General features: G+C 58.0%; 12 protein-coding genes across 12 annotated transcripts; 5 read left to right on the top strand and 7 right to left on the bottom strand.

The window, feature by feature from the left end:
* Positions 1 to 8: 8 nt before the first annotated feature.
* Positions 9 to 728, top strand: OSTLU_13319 (predicted protein; the record flags this gene model as incomplete). The annotated part of the gene is made up of 1 exon (XM_001421717.1): positions 9 to 728. One exon carries the CDS (start codon positions 9 to 11, stop codon positions 726 to 728), a length of 720 nt encoding a protein of 239 aa, XP_001421754.1.
* Positions 729 to 946: 218 nt separating this feature from the next.
* Positions 947 to 1261, bottom strand: RPP1 (Cytolic 80S ribosomal protein P1; Cytosolic 60S large ribosomal subunit protein P1; the record flags this gene model as incomplete). The annotated part of the gene is made up of 1 exon (XM_001421569.1): positions 947 to 1261. The coding sequence occupies one exon, from the start codon at positions 1259 to 1261 to the stop codon at positions 947 to 949; it is 315 nt and encodes a 104-aa protein (XP_001421606.1).
* Positions 1262 to 1916: 655 nt separating this feature from the next.
* Positions 1917 to 3258, bottom strand: OSTLU_40469 (predicted protein; the record flags this gene model as incomplete). Its single annotated transcript, XM_001421568.1, has 2 exons — positions 1917 to 2993; positions 3103 to 3258. 2 exons carry the CDS (start codon positions 3256 to 3258, stop codon positions 1917 to 1919), a joined length of 1233 nt encoding a protein of 410 aa, XP_001421605.1.
* A 306-nt stretch (positions 3259 to 3564) lies between these two features.
* OSTLU_5620 (predicted protein) lies at positions 3565 to 4653 on the top strand (the record flags this gene model as incomplete). Its single annotated transcript, XM_001421716.1, has 2 exons — positions 3565 to 4201; positions 4292 to 4653. Coding segments are annotated over 2 exons (999 nt in total), but the record flags the coding sequence as incomplete, so codon positions are not given.
* Positions 4654 to 5458: 805 nt separating this feature from the next.
* OSTLU_27817 (predicted protein) lies at positions 5459 to 6285 on the top strand (the record flags this gene model as incomplete). The annotated part of the gene is made up of 1 exon (XM_001421715.1): positions 5459 to 6285. The coding sequence occupies one exon, from the start codon at positions 5459 to 5461 to the stop codon at positions 5894 to 5896; it is 438 nt and encodes a 145-aa protein (XP_001421752.1). The 3' UTR covers positions 5897 to 6285.
* A 6-nt stretch (positions 6286 to 6291) lies between these two features.
* Positions 6292 to 7870, bottom strand: RPS21 (Ribosomal protein S21, component of cytosolic 80S ribosome and 40S small subunit; the record flags this gene model as incomplete). The annotated part of the gene is made up of 3 exons (XM_001421567.1): positions 7585 to 7870; positions 6657 to 7404; positions 6292 to 6357 (listed from the first exon to the last, which is right to left on the bottom strand). The coding sequence occupies exons 2-3, from the start codon at positions 6837 to 6839 to the stop codon at positions 6292 to 6294; spliced, it is 249 nt and encodes an 82-aa protein (XP_001421604.1). The 5' UTR covers positions 6840 to 7404; positions 7585 to 7870.
* Positions 7871 to 7971: 101 nt separating this feature from the next.
* OSTLU_27814 (predicted protein) lies at positions 7972 to 12612 on the bottom strand (the record flags this gene model as incomplete). Its single annotated transcript, XM_001421566.1, has 1 exon — positions 7972 to 12612. One exon carries the CDS (start codon positions 12610 to 12612, stop codon positions 7972 to 7974), a length of 4641 nt encoding a protein of 1546 aa, XP_001421603.1.
* Positions 12613 to 13233: 621 nt separating this feature from the next.
* Positions 13234 to 13834, bottom strand: CPN10 (co-chaperonin 10, mitochondrial; the record flags this gene model as incomplete). Its single annotated transcript, XM_001421565.1, has 3 exons — positions 13234 to 13358; positions 13489 to 13558; positions 13748 to 13834. The coding sequence occupies 3 exons, from the start codon at positions 13832 to 13834 to the stop codon at positions 13234 to 13236; spliced, it is 282 nt and encodes a 93-aa protein (XP_001421602.1).
* A 309-nt stretch (positions 13835 to 14143) lies between these two features.
* On the top strand, positions 14144 to 14890 carry OSTLU_13316 (predicted protein; the record flags this gene model as incomplete). Its single annotated transcript, XM_001421714.1, has 1 exon — positions 14144 to 14890. One exon carries the CDS (start codon positions 14144 to 14146, stop codon positions 14888 to 14890), a length of 747 nt encoding a protein of 248 aa, XP_001421751.1.
* A 25-nt stretch (positions 14891 to 14915) lies between these two features.
* TPR1a (TRP-containing protein) lies at positions 14916 to 16127 on the bottom strand (the record flags this gene model as incomplete). The annotated part of the gene is made up of 1 exon (XM_001421564.1): positions 14916 to 16127. The coding sequence occupies one exon, from the start codon at positions 16125 to 16127 to the stop codon at positions 14916 to 14918; it is 1212 nt and encodes a 403-aa protein (XP_001421601.1).
* Positions 16128 to 16252: 125 nt separating this feature from the next.
* Positions 16253 to 16765, bottom strand: RPL21 (Ribosomal protein L21, component of cytosolic 80S ribosome and 60S large subunit; the record flags this gene model as incomplete). The annotated part of the gene is made up of 1 exon (XM_001421563.1): positions 16253 to 16765. The coding sequence occupies exon 1, from the start codon at positions 16757 to 16759 to the stop codon at positions 16253 to 16255; it is 507 nt and encodes a 168-aa protein (XP_001421600.1). The 5' UTR covers positions 16760 to 16765.
* Positions 16766 to 17543: 778 nt separating this feature from the next.
* Positions 17544 to 17741, top strand: OSTLU_9930 (predicted protein; the record flags this gene model as incomplete). Its single annotated transcript, XM_001421713.1, has 1 exon — positions 17544 to 17741. A coding segment is annotated over one exon (198 nt), but the record flags the coding sequence as incomplete, so codon positions are not given.
* Between the last annotated feature and the right edge of the window lie 51 nt (positions 17742 to 17792).

Genomic DNA, 17792 nt, shown 5'->3' with positions numbered 1-17792 from the left:
GTCGAGTGATGCTGAAGGTGTCGGGGGAAGCGCTGGCGGGAGAGGATGGATTTGGGATCTCGCCGGACGTGGTGAAGTCGATCGCGAGCGAGGTGGCGCAGGCGGCGATGTCGGGGATCGAGGTGGCGGTGGTCGTCGGCGGAGGCAACTTTTTTCGAGGCGCCGAAAAGGAAGGAAACGGGTTGGATCGCGCGAGCGCGGACTACATGGGGATGCTCGCGACGGTGATGAACTCGTTAAACTTGCAGGCGGCGATCGAGTCCAAAGGGGTGCCGACGCGAGTGATGAGCGCGCTCGAAATTAAGGAAGTGGCGGAGCCGTACATTCGCCGTCGCGCGATTCGACACTTGGAAAAGGGTCGAGTGGTCATCTTCGGTGCGGGCACGGGGAACCCTTTCTTTACCACCGATACCGGCGCCGCGCTTCGTGCGGCGGAAATTAACGCGCAGTGCGTCTTGAAGGCGACCAAGGTGGACGGCGTGTTTGACAGCGATCCCAAGAAGAACGCCAACGCCAAACTCTACAAGACGCTGACGTACGAAACCGTCCGTCGTCTCGGCTTGGGCGTCATGGATCAAACTGCCATCACGCTTTGCGAAGAGAACGATATCCCAGTCGTCGTATTTAACATCGCGCACGACGGCAACATCGTCAACGCGCTTCGCGGTTGCAGCGTGGGCACGTGTGTTGGCTCGTCCGACAAGTGCTCGGACACGTGCGAGGAATAGATGGTTTTGTACACTAGTACCGCGCCACCCACGCATCTTTTCAGCGATTGTAATAGTATTTTACTCAACGTGTGGCGCAAAGAGGTTAAAACGATTTGAGATTTCACGCCGTTACAACGAAACGCGTCGCGGAAAGCGTGAAAGCCTTTATAGAGCTAAGCCTAAAATCGTTCATCAGCGAAGCCGGTCGCTTCATCGCCGTGTGACGTTTCAGAAGATTAATCGAACAAGTCGAAGTCCATTTCGGCTTCTTCTTCTTCTTCTTCTTCCGGAGCAGCAGCAGCCGCGTCGCCGCCGGCGTCGCCGCCCGCAGCCGCGCCGCCGCCGCCACCGCCGCCGCCACCAGCGCCGACGTTGGAGATGAGGTCACCCACGGACTTTTGCTCGAGGAACTTGGCGAACAAACCGGACCAGTACGGTTCGAGCTCCAACCCGCTCGCAGAGACGACAGCGCTGATCTTGTCAGCCGTCACCTCTTGACCGTCATCGTGGAGGATGAGAGCCGCGTACGTGCACGCGAGATCACCAGACATTTTATTTCTGTTCCAGCGAAACACATTCTTTCGTCAGTCTTTCGTTCTCTCAAGCCCATCGCTCGCGCGCCGCCTTCGCGCGTCGACCTCGATGACCCCCTCGACGTCGCGGTTCGAACACCCATAGCGACGTCGCGGCGTCCTCGCTTTCTATGCCGTGCGACGCGCGATCGCCGACACCGCGCGCGAACGAACGCGAACGAAATATATCGTCACGATCGTCATCGCTCGACGCCGTCGAAGGGCGCGAACGTTGAGCCAGCGCGCGACGAAGATCGTTCGTCGATGCGTTTTGGGGTTTTCAACGCGCGCGCGATCTTCGCCTCGGCGTCGCGCGTGCGACGCGTGCAGCGCGACGCACGTGCGGGCGCGTGAACGTACGTTTTGTTTACTTGTGTGTGCTTGTTTCGTAGCCGCGCGTGTGTTCGCGCCTTAGCGTATCGAGCCGACGAAAGAGGTCGATCGCACCGCGCGCGGGCGCTCTCGTAGGAAAACTCCAGCTCAAACCCTAAGCATTGAAAGCGAAACGAGGGCGGTCAGATGGACGGCGAAACGACGACGACGCAATCGTTAAAGATGGTGAATTGGGAAATGGAACGATGTGCTAATGGATACGTTTACAACACACTGGTGACGGTGAGGCGGCGTCGCGGCGCTAGTCGCCGTGGCGTTTACGCTTTGTCTTTCCGGAACGCTCGTCGTACACGTCGCCCTCTCGCCATTCTTTTTCTTCGCGTTCGAACGCGGCGGCCCACTTGGCGTCGTCTTCTGCCTCACCCTCGACGTCGCGGACGTTCCCGAACTCGTCCACGGCGGAGGATTTCTTTTTGGATTTGCCTTGACGGGCGCGCTCGGCGTCCGCTTTGATTTCCTTCTCGCGCGCCTTGCGCTTGACGTTCGCTTCTTGCTCTACTCGTCGGCGTTTTCGTAACTTTTCGCGCTCGACCTTTTTCTGCTCGAGAGTTTTGACCTCTTCCGCGGTTTTCTTGACGTAGGCGTGGTATAACACGCGGCCGTCGCACATGCCTTCCTCGACCTTGACGAGCTCGAGTTCCATGCGAGGACCGATTTCGTTGAGGATAATCTTGGACGTGCTGTCGGCGTGAGCGACGCGATTGAAGTCCTGCGTCAAGTGCACTCGTCGACTTTCGTCGTCGGAGCCTTCGCTATCGCTCGCGTCGCCGACTCTCTTGTCGAAAAATTCGCTCACGTCTTGCGTGTCCCCCAAATCGGGCGCGTTTCTCGACTGTAAGAGCTTCTTCAATTTTTTATTCGCCCCCACGGGCGCGGCGTTGATGCTGTAGTGACGAAACTGAAATCTTTTCGTCTTGGCGTCGTAATCCACGAGCACGGCGCGCTGACACGTTGAAAGCTTCACCTTGCGCACGTTGATAGGCGGAAACATATTCTGAAACGTAATCGTCGCCAACTTTTGATGCGCTTCATCGCCAAAGTTATTTAAAATCACGAGCGGAGGCGACAAAAACGCCTTCGCTGGATTCCTCGGGTTCTTTTGCGTCGCTGCGACCTCGTTCGACAGGGAAAACGAATGAATCTTAAACGTCAACGTCGGCCCTCTCGGCGTTCGACAAATCTTGAAATACTTGGACGCGTCCGACGAACTGAGCATCAAAAAGTGCGAAATCCCCAGCGGTCCGGATACTTGCACGAAATCTTTCAACTTATTGCTCTTCGATTCCTTCAAATTCCGCGCCGTGTGCGGTTCCATCACCTGCGTCGCGCGTCGTCGCTCGTCAGTCCGCGCGTTCCTCCTCGCTCGCCGCGCTCGCGTCCCCATCTCCCCCGATCGCGTCCTCTCCTCTCGCCCCGATTTCCCGCACCTTTCGCAAATCCTCGCTCAGATCCTTCACCGCGTCCGCCATGCGTCCTCGCGTGAACACGAACGTCCGCGGCGCGTCCGCGTCTTTGCCTTTGCTCCCGCCGCCCGCGTCCGCGTCCACGTGCGTTCGTCGCTTTCTCCGTCGCGTCTTCGCCATGTTTCGCGCCTCGCCGCGTTATCGACGTCGCGGAATTCGCGTATCGAGCGATCCGCGCCGCGTTCGCGCGCGCGCGCGTCCGTCGCGCGTCGTCGCGAGGCGCGCGGCGCCGCCGCCGGCGGAATCGCGTTTGCGTCCGTGTGTATATTTTGCGCGACGTGAGACGGATTCGTGGCGACCGACCGCACGTACGCGCAAACAGTCCGACGCGAAATATCTCTCGCGCGTCGCGCGTTCGAACGCGCGTCCCGGCTGTCGCGACGCCGGTCGTCGGCACCGCGCGACGCGCGCGTTCGAACGCGCCGCATGGGCATCAAGGGCCTGCCCGCCGTCCTCGAGCCGTACTGCGAGCGCGTGCACGTCGGTGAATACGCGCCCGGCACGCGATGCGCGGTGGACGCCTACAGCTGGCTGCACAAGGGCGCGTTCGGGTGCGTCGACGCGCTCGCGCCCGGAGGCGATCGCGCGTGGGAGCGACGACCGGGCGCGACGGCGCCGTACGTGAAATACGCCGTGCACCGAGCGAACATGCTGAGGCATCACGGGATCGAACCGGTGATCGTGTTCGACGGCGACAGAGCGCCGGCGAAGCGAGGCGAGGAACGCGCGAGACGCGAGCGACGGGCGGCGCTGTTGGAGCGAGGAGAGCGGGCGCGCGCGGCGGGCGATAAGGAGGGAGCGTTTCGGGCGTTTTCGGGGGCGATCGATGTGACGCCGGAGATGGCGAGGGAGCTGATCGTGGCGCTGAAGAGGGAGAAATTCGAGTTCGTCGTCGCGCCGTACGAGGCTGACGCGACGATTGCGTCGCTCGCTCTCACGGCGAAGGAACGGGGGGGGGTAGATTTAGTGTTCACGGAAGATTCCGATCTCGTGGCGTACGGGTGTCCGCGCGTAGTGTTTAAGTTGGAAAAATCCGGCGATGCGAAGGAGCTGAGGTTGGCGAGTTTGTTTGAAGGCGCCGCGCGCGCGACGACGACGACGACTACGGAAACGCCGAGCGATGAAAACGTCGACGACAACGCGATCGGGCGAGCGAATAAACCGAAAAGCAAAGGTCCGCCGCCGCTGGATTTCACTGGGTGGGACTACGAATTATTTCTAAGCTTGTGCGTGTTGTCGGGGTGCGATTTCTTGGACAACATTCGCGGCTTGGGTATCAAAAAAATGTACAATATTTTGAACAAACATCGATGTGTCGACGCGGTGTTCGCCGAATTGAGGGCGAATGAAAAAATTAAGGATTTGATCGCGGAAGGGTACGAAGTGGAGTGGAGAAAGGCACGAATGATTTTCAAGCACGCGTTGGTGTGGGACCCCCACGCCGGCGCGCTTCGACACCTCACGCCGGTTCCCGAGCATTGCGAGTTCGCGAACGATTTGAGTTTTCTCGGGCCGAAATTCGATGACGATGAAGCGAGGCGCATAGCGGAAGGTGAATTAAACCCTATCACCCGCCAGAAATTTAAGATTGAATCGCCACGGCGAGCGGCGAAGAAGACGACGCTGAAAATTGGCGACAGGCGAGGCAAGGCAGCTCAAGGTACCTCGGCGCAGCGTTCGTTCATGATGAACTTCTTGACGAAAGTTGTTTCACCCAAAAAAAAACCAGTCTTTGAAGCACCGACGTTTGAAGATGACGAATTGGACGACGACGCGTTGGCCGCCGTCAACGTCGACGCCGTCCCCATCTCAAATGCCGTCGAAAACGCCGTCGACAGTCGTGATGTGCTGACGATCGATTTAATCGATGACGACGACGTCGCGTTGAAACCCATCGACGCAGACGCGGCGAAAACCGACGTCTTCGCCCGAACGACGCCGCCGCGAAGGAAGAATTTCCTCTCGAGCATGTTCTCGCCTGGTCGCGCGAAAAAAGCGCGCCCTTCGCCGTGACGAACGGGCGACGCGATGGACGCGTCGGAACATTCAGACACGATTCAAACACGAACCTTTCGACCCGCGGCCCGGTGCCAGCTGGCATTCGGCGCCACGTCGTCGTCTTTCCCCTCGTGCGAGCTTTACACGAAAAGTGATTACAAACGCGCATAATACATCATGAAACACCCATCAAAAAAAGTTTATAATCTCGATCCGCGAAAACGAAACGTCGCGATTCGATTCGATTCCCGCGTCGCCATTCCACGTCGCGCGACAACGCACCGTCGCACCCTTGCTCTCGGAACCGACACGAACAACAACGATGAATTTCCGTAACGTCGATCAGTACGCGACCGCGATGCAGCACTACTTCACGCTGTTCGGCGTGACGCTGTTTCTCAACCCGGACAAATTCTGGAGCGCCACCGCGGGCGTCATGCCGTTGCGTTACTTCAACGCCGTCGGCGCGGCGACGACGCAGAGCGGGTTCTTCGCCCGCATGACTGGACTCGGATTTTTAATCCTCGTCCTGGGCAAGCGTTTGGGCACGTCCAACGCCGTGTTCGCCAAGCAGTGCAACGCGTTCCACGCCTTCACGCTGAAAATGTTCTACGACTGCGCGCGCGTCACGTACGCGAGGCGGCAGACGGTGGAATTCGTGGCGCAGACCTGGAAGCTGCAAGTCGCCGTGAACGTCGCGCTGTTGCTCTGGGGCACGAGCACGACCGGGGGATTGAAGAACATGTTGAAGCGAGACTGAGTCGAGGGATGACAGACATCGACGACTTCGATCGACGACGACGACCGTGCGTCGACGTCGAGGCGACGACGGACGCGAGCGCGCGCGGAGCGGCGCGCGCGCTCGAAACGAGGCTCGGGACGAGAATGGGGGCAAATAAAACTTGTAATAATGACGTGGGAACAGAAAAATAACGCACGCGTGATGCGAACAACGATGACGACGAGCGAAGCGAAGCGCGTTCGTCGCGAGGAGGCGCGTTCGTCGCGATGCGAGGAGCCGTCTCCGCGCTCAAATGTAAGAAACCTGTGATTGGTTTGCAAAGTCTATATCCAGCTCGTCGCCGGTCTGGTCTCGTCTATCATCGTCGCCACACCCTCCGCTAACCATCGAATGAAGCACGCATTCAGGAACGCTTACGCTTGGTTGATGGCCGCCTTCTTCTTTTGCCAGAGCAAGTCGATGGCGGAGTCGGATTCGCCCTATTCGCGGGAAACAAACGAGCGTCGATTCGTCAGTACACGCGTTCGCACGACGCATCACGCGCACCACGCGCGCGATCTCTCCGCTTCGCGCCTTAACCATCCCAAACGCGCCTCGTCGCCCCCACTCGACGTCCTGCGCCCCGCCTCGTCGCCCGCGCGCGCGCTCAAAAGCCCTAGCCTCGCTCGACCACCGCGCGATCGCCGCGTCGCGCGCGCATCGTCGACCCCCATCGCCGCCGCCCGCGCCCGGGCGACGCAAACATTTCTTCCCCATCGCATCGAGCGCGCGCACGCACCTTGCTTCGCACGTAACCCGCGAGCGCGACCGTCGTGTACCGTCCGTCGTACACCCCGTTCGCGTCGAGATGCCCGACGTTCAGCTGCACCGACGCCTTATCCTTCGCCGTGATCAGGCGGTTCGTCCACGAGCACTTTCTCGGGATGTACAGGTCCACATTTTCACCGTCGGCGTTGATCATCGTGAGTCGCGCGCGCGTCGACGAAAGAGGCCGCGTCGAGCGCGATCGCGCGACCTCGAGCGCGAGGGTTCGCGGTCCGTGTGACGTCTCGTTTTCGCATTTTTTGAGCGCAGGCGTCGGGATCGCGTATTCCGCGCGCGAGAGATCCCATGACGGACGCGCATCGGGCGCGATGCGATCGCACGCCACCAACAGCCCGTCGCGCGTCGAGCGCCCCCGCGCGCGTCGTCGCGGCACACCGCGTCCGTCATGAGCGCGAGCACGTTCACGTTCAGCGCCGCCCTCGTCGGCGGCGCGCGCGTGCAGAGCAAGGTGCGCGAGCGTCGCGTAAAATTGAATCGTCGAGACGACGACGACGACGCGGCGGCGCGCGAAGCGCGACGGCGGGACGCGGGACGACCGAATCGCGCGACGCCGTCGACGATGGGTGGGGTCGCGGCGACGGCGGACGACGAGGACGCGAACGCGACGACTGACGACGGACGGTGGATGCGCGCGACGATAGGTTGAAAAGAGAACCATCACGGGCGCTCGCGCGGCGCTGCGCGTGGAGAACAGAGTTGCGGTACGTCGCGCGAGATGCGAGGGAGGGAGGAACCCTATTTCCTCAGGGCTTGACCTCGGGGAGACGAACGCGAGGATGGGGATTTCGAACGCGAAAGACGCGAAGGAGAGTCGAGAACGAGGAGTGAACGGGAGTGTGAACGGGAGACTGACGAGTTTGCGCGATTACGACGCGATATAGATTCGATTCACTCGCATGGGTCGCAAGAAGGAACCGTTTTATCGCATCATCGCCATCGACTCGCGCGCGCGCCGCGACGGTTTGCCAATCCAACAGTTGGGGTGGTACGATCCGATCCGCAAGCAATCCTCTTTGGATGCGCCGGCGATCAAGGATTGGATCGCCAAGGGTGCGCAACCGTCGGAGACCGTGGGTGCTTTGCTCAAGAAGGCGCTGATCATTTCTTAAGCGGGACGAGACGAACCTTAGGTAGCGCGGTGACGGCAGATTATTTTAGTCCAATTGTGTAATCAGACGCAGTATTTGCTTCAATTCGTTGTTCTAGATTCACTACTATGAATCGTTCGTGTGTGTTTTACAATGTTAGGATGCGTGCAAATGCTGTCATCATTCGTCTTGCGCGTCCGCGACGACGGCGACGCGCTCTCGGCGCAACAGTTTGTCAAGGTATTTCACCAAGCCTTTCCCGAAGCATTCGACGATGTCTTTCACGCGCGCTTTGTATGAAGTGAGACAATTCATCGTGACATCGTCGTCAATCCAAGGTTTGTCGTAGTTGTCGAGAACATAGCCCAGCACGTGGTCCTGGATCGCCACGGCGTCGTGCTCCACGGCGGCGCGATACAATGCACACGTTCTCGCGAATGTGAAAGTATCCATTTTCACGTTATCGATGAAAAGTTTTTCGGTCAAATACTTGAGCCCGGGAAGGTCGAAGCGTGTCGTGGCGGAGAGTACGTCCTCGCATCTATGCTGGAGAAACGCCTGGTCTCGGAGGCTGGACATCGGTCCGACAGTGCCCGTGTAAATGAAATCCATCATCGCCTCAAGCACGTTCCAACAAACGTCTTCGAGGTCAACCTTGTATGTGGCGGGATAAACGTCGACATCAGCTTTACCCGCTTCGAGCGTTGATAAGAACGCATCAGAGGCGTGCGTAAAAGCGATTCTATGCGCATTGAACTCTCGCTTTTCACCTTCATCATCCCGAGCAATAAACGTCACGTCTGAAAGCTCGGGGTCATTGAAGTTCGCTGGCATATGCTCCTCGGCCGTTGGCGTCGAGGGTGGCGGCATCATGTGAGATTCCACCACAACCTGTGACACCAGCTTGTCCTTAATCTCTCTCAGAGCCTCCATTATCACGTTTACAATGCGTTTGCCACCGGCGAGACCACTCGTATGCCCAGAAAAGTCTATGGGCTCCGCCGGCGTATCAAGTAAAGCGCCAGAAAGGACGTCAAGACCACCTTTGTCTATGAAAACCGCGCGCATGTCTTTCAGATAGTCTTGGTTTTCTTTCCTGATTAGCCAAGCCAGAGCGAGCGTTACTCTTTGACGTTCGACTGGCTTGCCAGTGCTTATGACGAAACCGAGATAAGTCAAGACATCTCTGCGGCTGACTCCGTCCTCGAGCCGCTTTAACGTTTTATTCACACATTGTTTGCTCTGTTCGGCGATGAGATGAGAAAATTTCAACCGCATGAAGGCGTTCTCTTTGAGCATCTTTGGCACGTTGTCTTGATGCGCGGCTAGGCCATAGAGTGCAAACGCAGCGTTGTGCTGCAAATTTTCAGCAAAGCGCTTGGCGTCTAGATCGATCTCGTGATCAGACTTCCCGGAAGCGCTATGATGACGAAGTCCTTCGGCGATATCTTCTATCTCTGATTCGAGTAACGTCAACAACGGCCGTAATCCATCCGAATGGCAGATTCCGACTTGATTATCCCCGTGTTGCGCAAGTCGACCGAGGGCAAAGGCTGCCATCTCTCGAAGACCAGGTTCACGATAGACAAATTGACCGCCGAGCATTTTAATCAACGGCTCTACAGCTCCACGCTGGACTATTTTTGTCCGATAGTCTGGATCACCCGGCGCTGCAGGCTCAAGGCGCGCGGCAAACTGACCAAGCAATAACGCCGCCTCACGCTGCGTTTCGGAACACTGAGACTTGAGCAATTCAATCACGGGTTGCAGCGCTCCTTCGTCGAGGGCGCGTCGTTTGATGTGCGGCGAAGAGTGAACCAAGTTTCCAATCACACCAATTGCTTCTTTGTGAATCATTACGTCCTCTGAACGAGCCATGAAAATGAGCTTCGGAAGTGCGCCACACTCGACAATTTGGTTTTTATTTTCACCATTTTTGAAAGCCAGAGTTCTGAGCGCACTAGCGGCAGCCTTCTGGACTTTTTTCTCTTGCGATTCCAATAGATTGACCAGAGGAGGGATGCCATTCGCATTTCGAACCATCGTTTTAATGCGACTGTTCTCGTGTGCTAAGTTTGTGATTGCATCCGATGCGCGTCTCGCAACACTGGCATTCGCGGCGTTTTTCGCACTGGGTTGGTATCGTTGCAAGAGCGGAATTAATTGCTCGATTCCGTTCTTGCCTTCGATAAGGAAAGAGCTTGCGATACGATCTTGAATTCCTTGCTTACTCGCTAATAAGCCGATGACGTAACACGCTTCTTTTTCAATATCGCTGATGCCCTCGACTTCTAGCTCGGAAATCAAATTGTGCTCCTGCAAGATGCGACATTTGTGTAACAGAGTTAAGATGGGGACTACGATACCAACACGGGAAGATGGACCATCGGTGTCTCCATCCATCAAAATACTGCAGACGTCGGAGATTTCCTCGTCTTTCTTGAGTTTTTCTTGCACAGTTGTCACCAATGTCACGACCTCTTGAAACCATTCTGCGTGCGCCTCCGGTGGTATCGTCGCGTCGGTGTTCGCGACTTCAAACTCACGACTGATGAAACTCGCGAACTCTTCATGTTTAGGCTTGAAGTTTTTCCACGGGTCACCGCCGCCGTTTGTGACCGCAGTGGCCATTTGAGTGAGAAGATCGCTTCTCATGCAGAGTAGATCGAACACCCATTCTTCAAGCAGAGCTTCTGGGAAGCAGAGCCGGGAGTTGGGATAATCCATACTCTTGTTAATCTTCTTTTCTATCGTCGCCTTGATCTTGTTCGTAAGAACAAGCATTCGCCTATCAGTGCAGATGACTTCCAAAATGGCGCTATCGAAACCGATTGAAGACACGGTAGAGTCTTTGACGAGCGCAGAGATGGCTCTGAGCGACTGACGAATCGTGTCAACGTCCCAACCAGATATTTCAGTCACTTGCTCGCCTTTTTTATCGGTGATCACGTTCGGTTTGTACAAACTAGTCACGAGCCGATGATGCTCTTCGAATGACAGAATGCAAGCGCTGGTGATGCGCGCTACGTTCGCATTCTTGCACTCAAGAATCTCCAACAACGTGTTGGTGGTGTCGCCCGATTTGAAAAATCGCTCCCTGAGGACACAATTTTTTCGGACCAACATAGTCAGCGCGGCCAAAGCGGAAGGGATGGTTGTATCGCTCGCTGACATGCTCGTTCGATCCAGCGTTAGCATATTCAAAATCACCGCCTCGACATCGTCGAGATGATCTTCATGCATCACCAATTGCTGAATCATTTTTCTCGCGTCTTCAGATCTCAACTTGACCATCTCACACGGACAAGATTTGAGCTTCTCTTCATCGTCAAGGTCGTGATCGCGACTGACGGCGAGGCACGCAAAGATACTGCATATGTCCGACTCTAAACTATGATCATGCCCACTTTTTTGAACTTTGTCACCATGTGTTTCGCGTCGGAGGCGACAGAATCCAAAGACGGAAATCAAGTCCTTCGCCAAGTCAGCCACGTTCCTCAACTTGGATGGATGCACGCTTAATATTGAGCGAAGCCATGATAACAACTCTTTGAGCTCTTTTACGTCGTCATCGTAGTCGACAGACAATTCGTCGTCGACAGACAATTCATCGTCAGACAATTTTATGAGAGATTTTACGCTGAGCACTTCTACACGAGTTGCGAGCAAGTTGGCAATATCCAACGAGAGAAGAATCTCCCGGGCTAGCTCTTTCACTGTGTAACTCTTATTGTGCTCGATGGTATCGACGAGATGCTCGATCCACTCCGGGAACAGAAATTTGCCTAATTTGTGCGTTTGTGTGTGCTGCGAAAGTTGAGACTTTGCAGCACCGATCACCGTGAGAGCGAATCGTGTCAGCTTTCGTTGAAATTTGTCCGAAAATCTTGTGTCCGAAAGATAGGTGGCACGCCGGCTAGTCCCTTTGCACGGTAGCGTCAGACGCATGGTGGGTAAGCACTTGATGAGCTGCATTAATTCTGCACAATCACTACCTGACCCGAGTGTTTCGACAATGTGCGAACCTCTCACGGACGATAGGTGGTGGTAGAAGAAGTCCAAAAGTTTTCGTGACCAATTCAAAAACTCGTGTTTGGTGTATCGCGTCATTCGAACGTGATATGAATCTTTCGTTTGGCACAGTTCGGATGCGATCATCACCGAGCGACTGGCCCATGAGACGAACTCCACGCCGGATTCGAAATTTTCACTCGTAATGGACGCCGAAGAAAAAGCTCTCAGAGGCGCGAACACGGTGTCATAAAGCGCCGTGGCGCAGTACTGGAAGCTCGCCTTTATGCTTTGCAACACCTGTATCATGATTTTGATGTGTTTGATGCGCCGTCCAAATTCATCCGATTTATCACCTTCATTTTGTCTCTTCGCCAACTCTTGCTCGAGCGCTGTGACGTGCACGTTGAACTCGCACGACACGTCTGCCAAGCCTCCCGGACGAGGCGTGTGGGTCATAAGCAATTCTTTCCAACTGTTGATTAATTTATTTTCTTGTAATTTCCAGTCCACTTCCGCAAGTCGCTGCGTATTTTTCGCTGCGATGAAAGCCGAGACGCTCGCCTTGAAGAGCGCCACCGTCGACTTTGTAGCGTCCTTCTTCGTTCTCGAAGCGAACGGCCACGCGTTCGTCTCGCTCAGCGGTTGCGAGTCGTAGAACGCGATGCGTGACATCTTATGAAGCCAAATCTTCTCGCTTTCCCACGCATCACTTTCGCCTTCGCCTTGCGCACTCTCCATCGCCCCCACGCTCTCCCAGTCTTTCTCGGTACACGGGCACTCGCGCAGCGCCTCGCCCACCGCCCGCATCTCCCGTTCCCACGCCTCGAACGCCGCGTCATCGTCCACCGTCCGACAATCCACGAATAATCCACGAAACGATCCCTTTTCCTCCTCCTCCCTCGTTCGTTTCCCACTCGCGCTCGCGCTCGCGTGCGCGCGCGCGCGCGCGCGTTCCTCTCGCGCGCGCGCCGTCGTCGACCACGGCCCGAGCGCGCGCGCCTCGCGTTGTCCGTCGAGCGTCGCCCCGCTCTCGCCCTTCGCGCTCGACGTTGACGTTCGACGCTTCTTCTTCGCCGACGATCCTCGCTCCTCGCGCGTCATCGCGCGCGTCGGCGCGTTTCAAAGTCAAAATCCCGTCGCGTCGAGAGTTCAAATCGAATCGACACCGTTCGCGCGTTCGCGGCGCGTACGAGCGCGTGCGCTTCGCGCGCGCGCGACGTGACGTGTAAACGAATCCGTCGCGCGATCACGCGCGATCGCGCGCGCGGTCGACCCGCGAGTCGCGTTGTGCGACGTCGATTGTCGCTCGCGTCGAAACCCGCCGGGGCGAGGCGCGCGCGTCGACTTTGAATGAATGCCCGTAATGTCGGATTAAACGACGCGTCGCGCGCGTCGATCGATGCTAAATTCGCGTCACGCGCGGTGCGCTCACTCCACGACGCCCACGATCTCTTCTTCGCGATAGATAAAGTACTCCTTCCCCGAGCCGTCGCCCGCGTTCACCGCGGCGCCGCCGAATTCCGGAAGCGCGACGACGTCCCCGACCTTAATCTCTGCGCCTCGTCCGAACCGTCATCGATTCCTTCGTCAGTCATCGTCGTCGTCATCGTCGTCACCGTCGTCTGTTCGTCCCGTTTCGCGTCCGTTTCGCGTTTCATCGCGCGCGCGCGTCGCGTCTCGCACCCAACGGCACGAGCTCGCCGCTCATCGTTCTTCGTCCCGGTCCCGCGGCGATCACTTTCGCCTCGTTCATCTGCGTCCGCGTCGTCATCGCGCGATTCTCCGCGTCAGTCTTTCATCCTTTGTTTTTTCGTCCGCCACCGTCGTCGATGTCCGCGCGCGCGCGCGCATTCATTCATTCATTCATTCATTCATTCATGCGTGCGCGCATGCGTCGCCGCCGACCATCCTTCGCGAGCCTTCGTCCTCGTCGTCGACGCACCGTGTTCCCCGTCATGCTCTCCGGCAGCAGCACCCCCCCCACGGATTTCGTCGCGGGCGCGATGCGCTCCACCAGCACGCGGTCCATGAGCGGTCGGAGCGCGCGTCGAGTCGCCATCCGCCGTCGTCGCGTCGTCGAGTGCGGCGCGCGCGCGCGTCGCGTCGAATCGAATCGCATCGACCGATGGATGCGCGCCGTGCGAGCGACGACGCGCGCACCGCGCGACGCGGTGGTTCGCGCGCGATCGATCCGATGCGACGCGCGCGGGCGTCGGACTCGCGCGCGACGATCGCGGCGCGGCGTCGACCGCTCGAGCGACGACCGGGACGTCGCGCGGGACATCGTCGTCGCGCGGGACATCGTCGTCGGGACGCGATGGATGCGACCTCGGTGACGATGGAACGCGTGCGCGATAACGACGCGTGCGCGAAGGCGCTGGCGGACGCGGTGGAGACGGCGTCGAGAGAAGCGATCGAGAAGCGAGGGACGTTCGCGGTGGCGCTCGCGGGGGGGTCGCTCGCGAAGGCGCTCGGAGCGCTGCGGGAGGAGACGCGGCGAGTGGAGTGGGATAAATGGCGAGTGTTTTGGGTGGACGAGCGATGCGTGAAGTGGGACGACGAGGAATCGAATTTTGGAGGCGCGATGCGGGCGCTGTTCGGGGACGTGAGCGTGAAGCGAGAACGGTTGTACGCCGTCGACGAGACGCTGTGCGAACGCAACGAGGGCGCGGCGAAGCCGTGCGCGGAGGCGTACGAGAGAGATTTACGCGCGCTGACGCCGGACGTGATCGAGTTGAACGAAGATGGATTGCCGGTGTTCGACATGCTCTTGCTCGGATTCGGGCCCGACGGTCACATCTGCTCGCTGTTTCCAAACCACGCGCTGTTGCGCGAGACCGAGGGATGGATTTTACCAATCGCCGACTCGCCGAAACCGCCGCCGGAACGCGTGACGTTCTCCTTGCCCTTGGTGAACGCCGCTCGAGCGAAAGTTTTTGTCGCCTCCGGTGCGGGAAAAGCCGAAATGACGGCTCGAATATTGGAAGAGGCGCCGCAAGATGGCTCCGTGCCCGCCGCCTTGGTCACCGGGGACGTGCGATGGATCGTCGACGACGCCGCGGCTTCGAAAATGAGAAACAGTTAATAATGTCGTTGTTGTTTGTTATAAATCATGTATCAACCTCGCGCGCAGTGGTGGCGGTTTTTTGCAGCTCTTCAGAGTCCGCATCGAACATCGTTCCTCGAAGCGCGCTCCAAGGCGTTTCATCCATGAGTCGCCTGTAGACGCGCATGCGCTCTTCAAGAATCGCCGCGCGCTTCTGCGGATGTTCGAACGCCAACCCGTCGTGTAAATTTTCGCGTCGGATTTGGCGCAAAGCGTGTTCGATATCGGTAGGGTAATGATTCATCTCATCTTCGACGTTCGGCGTTTCGACGTCGTCGGACGGGATTTCAACTCCAGACGCCAAGAGTTGCTCTCGCAGTTCCGTGCAAGCGTCGAAATGCGCGGCGACGTCGATGCTAGAATCGAGCTCGCTGGCGAGGAAGAAATCCGCCTCAGCCGTGTCAGCGGTGATTCTAGATCCAAGCGAAACTTTTCTGAGCTTCAGTCGAGCGCAACCTCGTCGAAACAGCGCCTTCGATTTGATTTGGGAGTACGTCGGCTCATCGACGCGAGTGTCCAATACATCGCAGCAATACAATTCACATTCAGTAAAGTTTTCGAGTTTGTACATGACGAGAGCCATATTCAGGTAGACTTTTCGAGCTACTTCGTGACATGCCTCGTTATTTTTCATCCCGTTCGGATTCACGTCCTCGTCTTCGGGCTCTAAAACTGCGAAAACCTCGGCGGCTCGTTTCCAAACCTCAGCGGCGCGCGCCAGTCGACCGTTCGCGAACAACTTCTTGCCAATCTCATTCATTTTTTCGCCGAATGCGATTTTGTCGCTCGCGCTCATGTCAAACTTATCCTTACGCTCGAGTTTGACATCCAAGACCTCCGCTTGACCTGACCGAAAGACCTGTGAGATGTCCGCCTTGGGCAGCGGCTCGAAATCAGTCAGCGCCGCTTCGCCGCGCGCGTTGAAGGCGACACTTTCGCCCTCGTGAAGATTCATGATCGCCAGTTCGACACCGCTCGGTACTGTTCCATCGTACACGACGAATTCATCCTGTTTCCAGCACTCTTCATCGTCGAACTTCCATTTCAACCTGACTTTGCACAACGACGTGACTGCGAGCGCATTCTTCGTATCCAGCGCCGCGTCTCCGTGAATGACGGCGCGCTTCACCCCTGCGTCGGCGAGCTGCTGTTCAGAAATCGTGTCCCCCGGACCTTTGCACACGCAGAAATCGAGCAATTCGGGAGGAAGCGACATGGTGACGCGTTGAGACGCGCGAGAGCGTGATAGTGAGGACGCCAAGCGACGCGACGGGAGCTTTGAAATTTTTAAGCAGGTCTCACCTACAGTTTACAAACCCAATCCGATTCGTATGCTAAGATTTAGTACTTCATGCCTTCGCGCAAGATATCGTACGGGATCGGAGTCAAGAGTTCCGACTTCACGTTCTCGAGCGCAAACCCCGTGCGCGGCGCGCCAGTGACCGGACGCTTGGTCACGATCTTCTTTCCAGCCAACTTCGCTTCGTGGTGCGCCTTGTCGTTCGCCGCACGACGGGCGATGAAATCCTCACGGCATCGGGAGTGTTGCACGTGCTCAACGCGCACGTGAATGCGCTTACGAGCGATGCGACCACCGATGGTCTTGTTAATCTCCACACCCACAGCTCGCGGCGTCACGTTCCACACGATGCCCGTCTTGCCTTGGTACTGCAAGTACGGCATACCCTTTTGTTGCGCCGAGTTCACCTTAATGTCGACGTAATCACCGACACGGAACGTACGCAAGTACGTCGTCGTGTTCAAAGTACCATGCTCACGGTGACCACGGGAGAACAAGTTGCGGGTGCCGTGGCGCAAACCGCGCGATCGGGCGCGTTGGTTACCCATCTATCTGCGCGTAGGAAGGAGGCGTTCTGGTCAGTTTCATCGTTCGAGGTCCAAGGTTCGCGCGCCGGACGCAAACAGTGATTATATTTTCCACGTTCGCTCGCGCCGTGCGTCCCCGCGACGCTCGCGTTCGTCCGCGCGCCCGCGCGTCGCGCCCGGTCCTCCCGCCTTAGGGCTTCCGAACGCGATCGAACACGCGTCACGACGCCTCATCGCGCGCATCCCGCGCGCGCGCGCGACACGACGCGCGCACGACGCGAACATTTCGTCTGCATCCGACGCATCGATCGCTCGATCCCCTCGTCGACGCCTCGCGCGATGCCTTCCCGCGAATCGCGCGCGACGCCGCCTAGGGTCACGCCCGCGATCGATGCGCGCGCTCGACGTCCGCGCCGTCGTTCTCCGTCGCGCTCGACCGCGCGCCGACGCGCGATCGCGGGCATCGATGCGTTCCGCGCGCGTTCGCGTCGCCTCGACGGACGCACCTACTACACGACCGACGACGCGCGTCAGAAAGAGACGGCCTCGACGACGCGCGCGTCGCGAGCGACCGCGTTCGAGGACGGTGGGCGTGCGTCGTGCTTTGTGTCTCGTGATGCGTGTCTCGAATCGACTTAAATCGTGTTCGAATACGAGTCTCGTGGCCCTCCTCGCGAAATATTGGCTAAACCCCAGCCCGCCCCGGGAAACGGCGCCGCGAGGACGCGTCGGCGGCGCAGTGCGCGACGCGGCGGACCACCGAGCGCGCGACGACGCGCGCGTCGGCGCGCGAGCGATGAGCGGGGCGTACGATGAAGTCGATCTGGAGGACATGGAGTGGCGCGATGACCTCAAGGCGTACACGTATCAGTGCCCGTGCGGGGACTTTTTCCAAATCACGCTCGAGGAATTGCGCGCGGGGGAGGACGTCGCGCACTGCCCGTCGTGCTCGTTGGTGTTGTTGGTGATTTACGACCCCGAAGACTTGCCGGAACTGGACGAAGATGCGGCCAGTGCGTGAGGGATGGGGCGACGTGGATAGAGAGACTAGAAT

The sequence above is a fragment of the Ostreococcus lucimarinus genome, chromosome 15 (assembly GCF_000092065.1).
Source record: "Ostreococcus lucimarinus CCE9901 chromosome 15, complete sequence".
NCBI classification, from domain to species: domain Eukaryota; kingdom Viridiplantae; phylum Chlorophyta; class Mamiellophyceae; order Mamiellales; family Bathycoccaceae; genus Ostreococcus; species Ostreococcus sp. 'lucimarinus'.
Note: the sequence above shows the minus strand (reverse complement) of the source record. Positions and strands in the feature narration are given on the sequence as shown.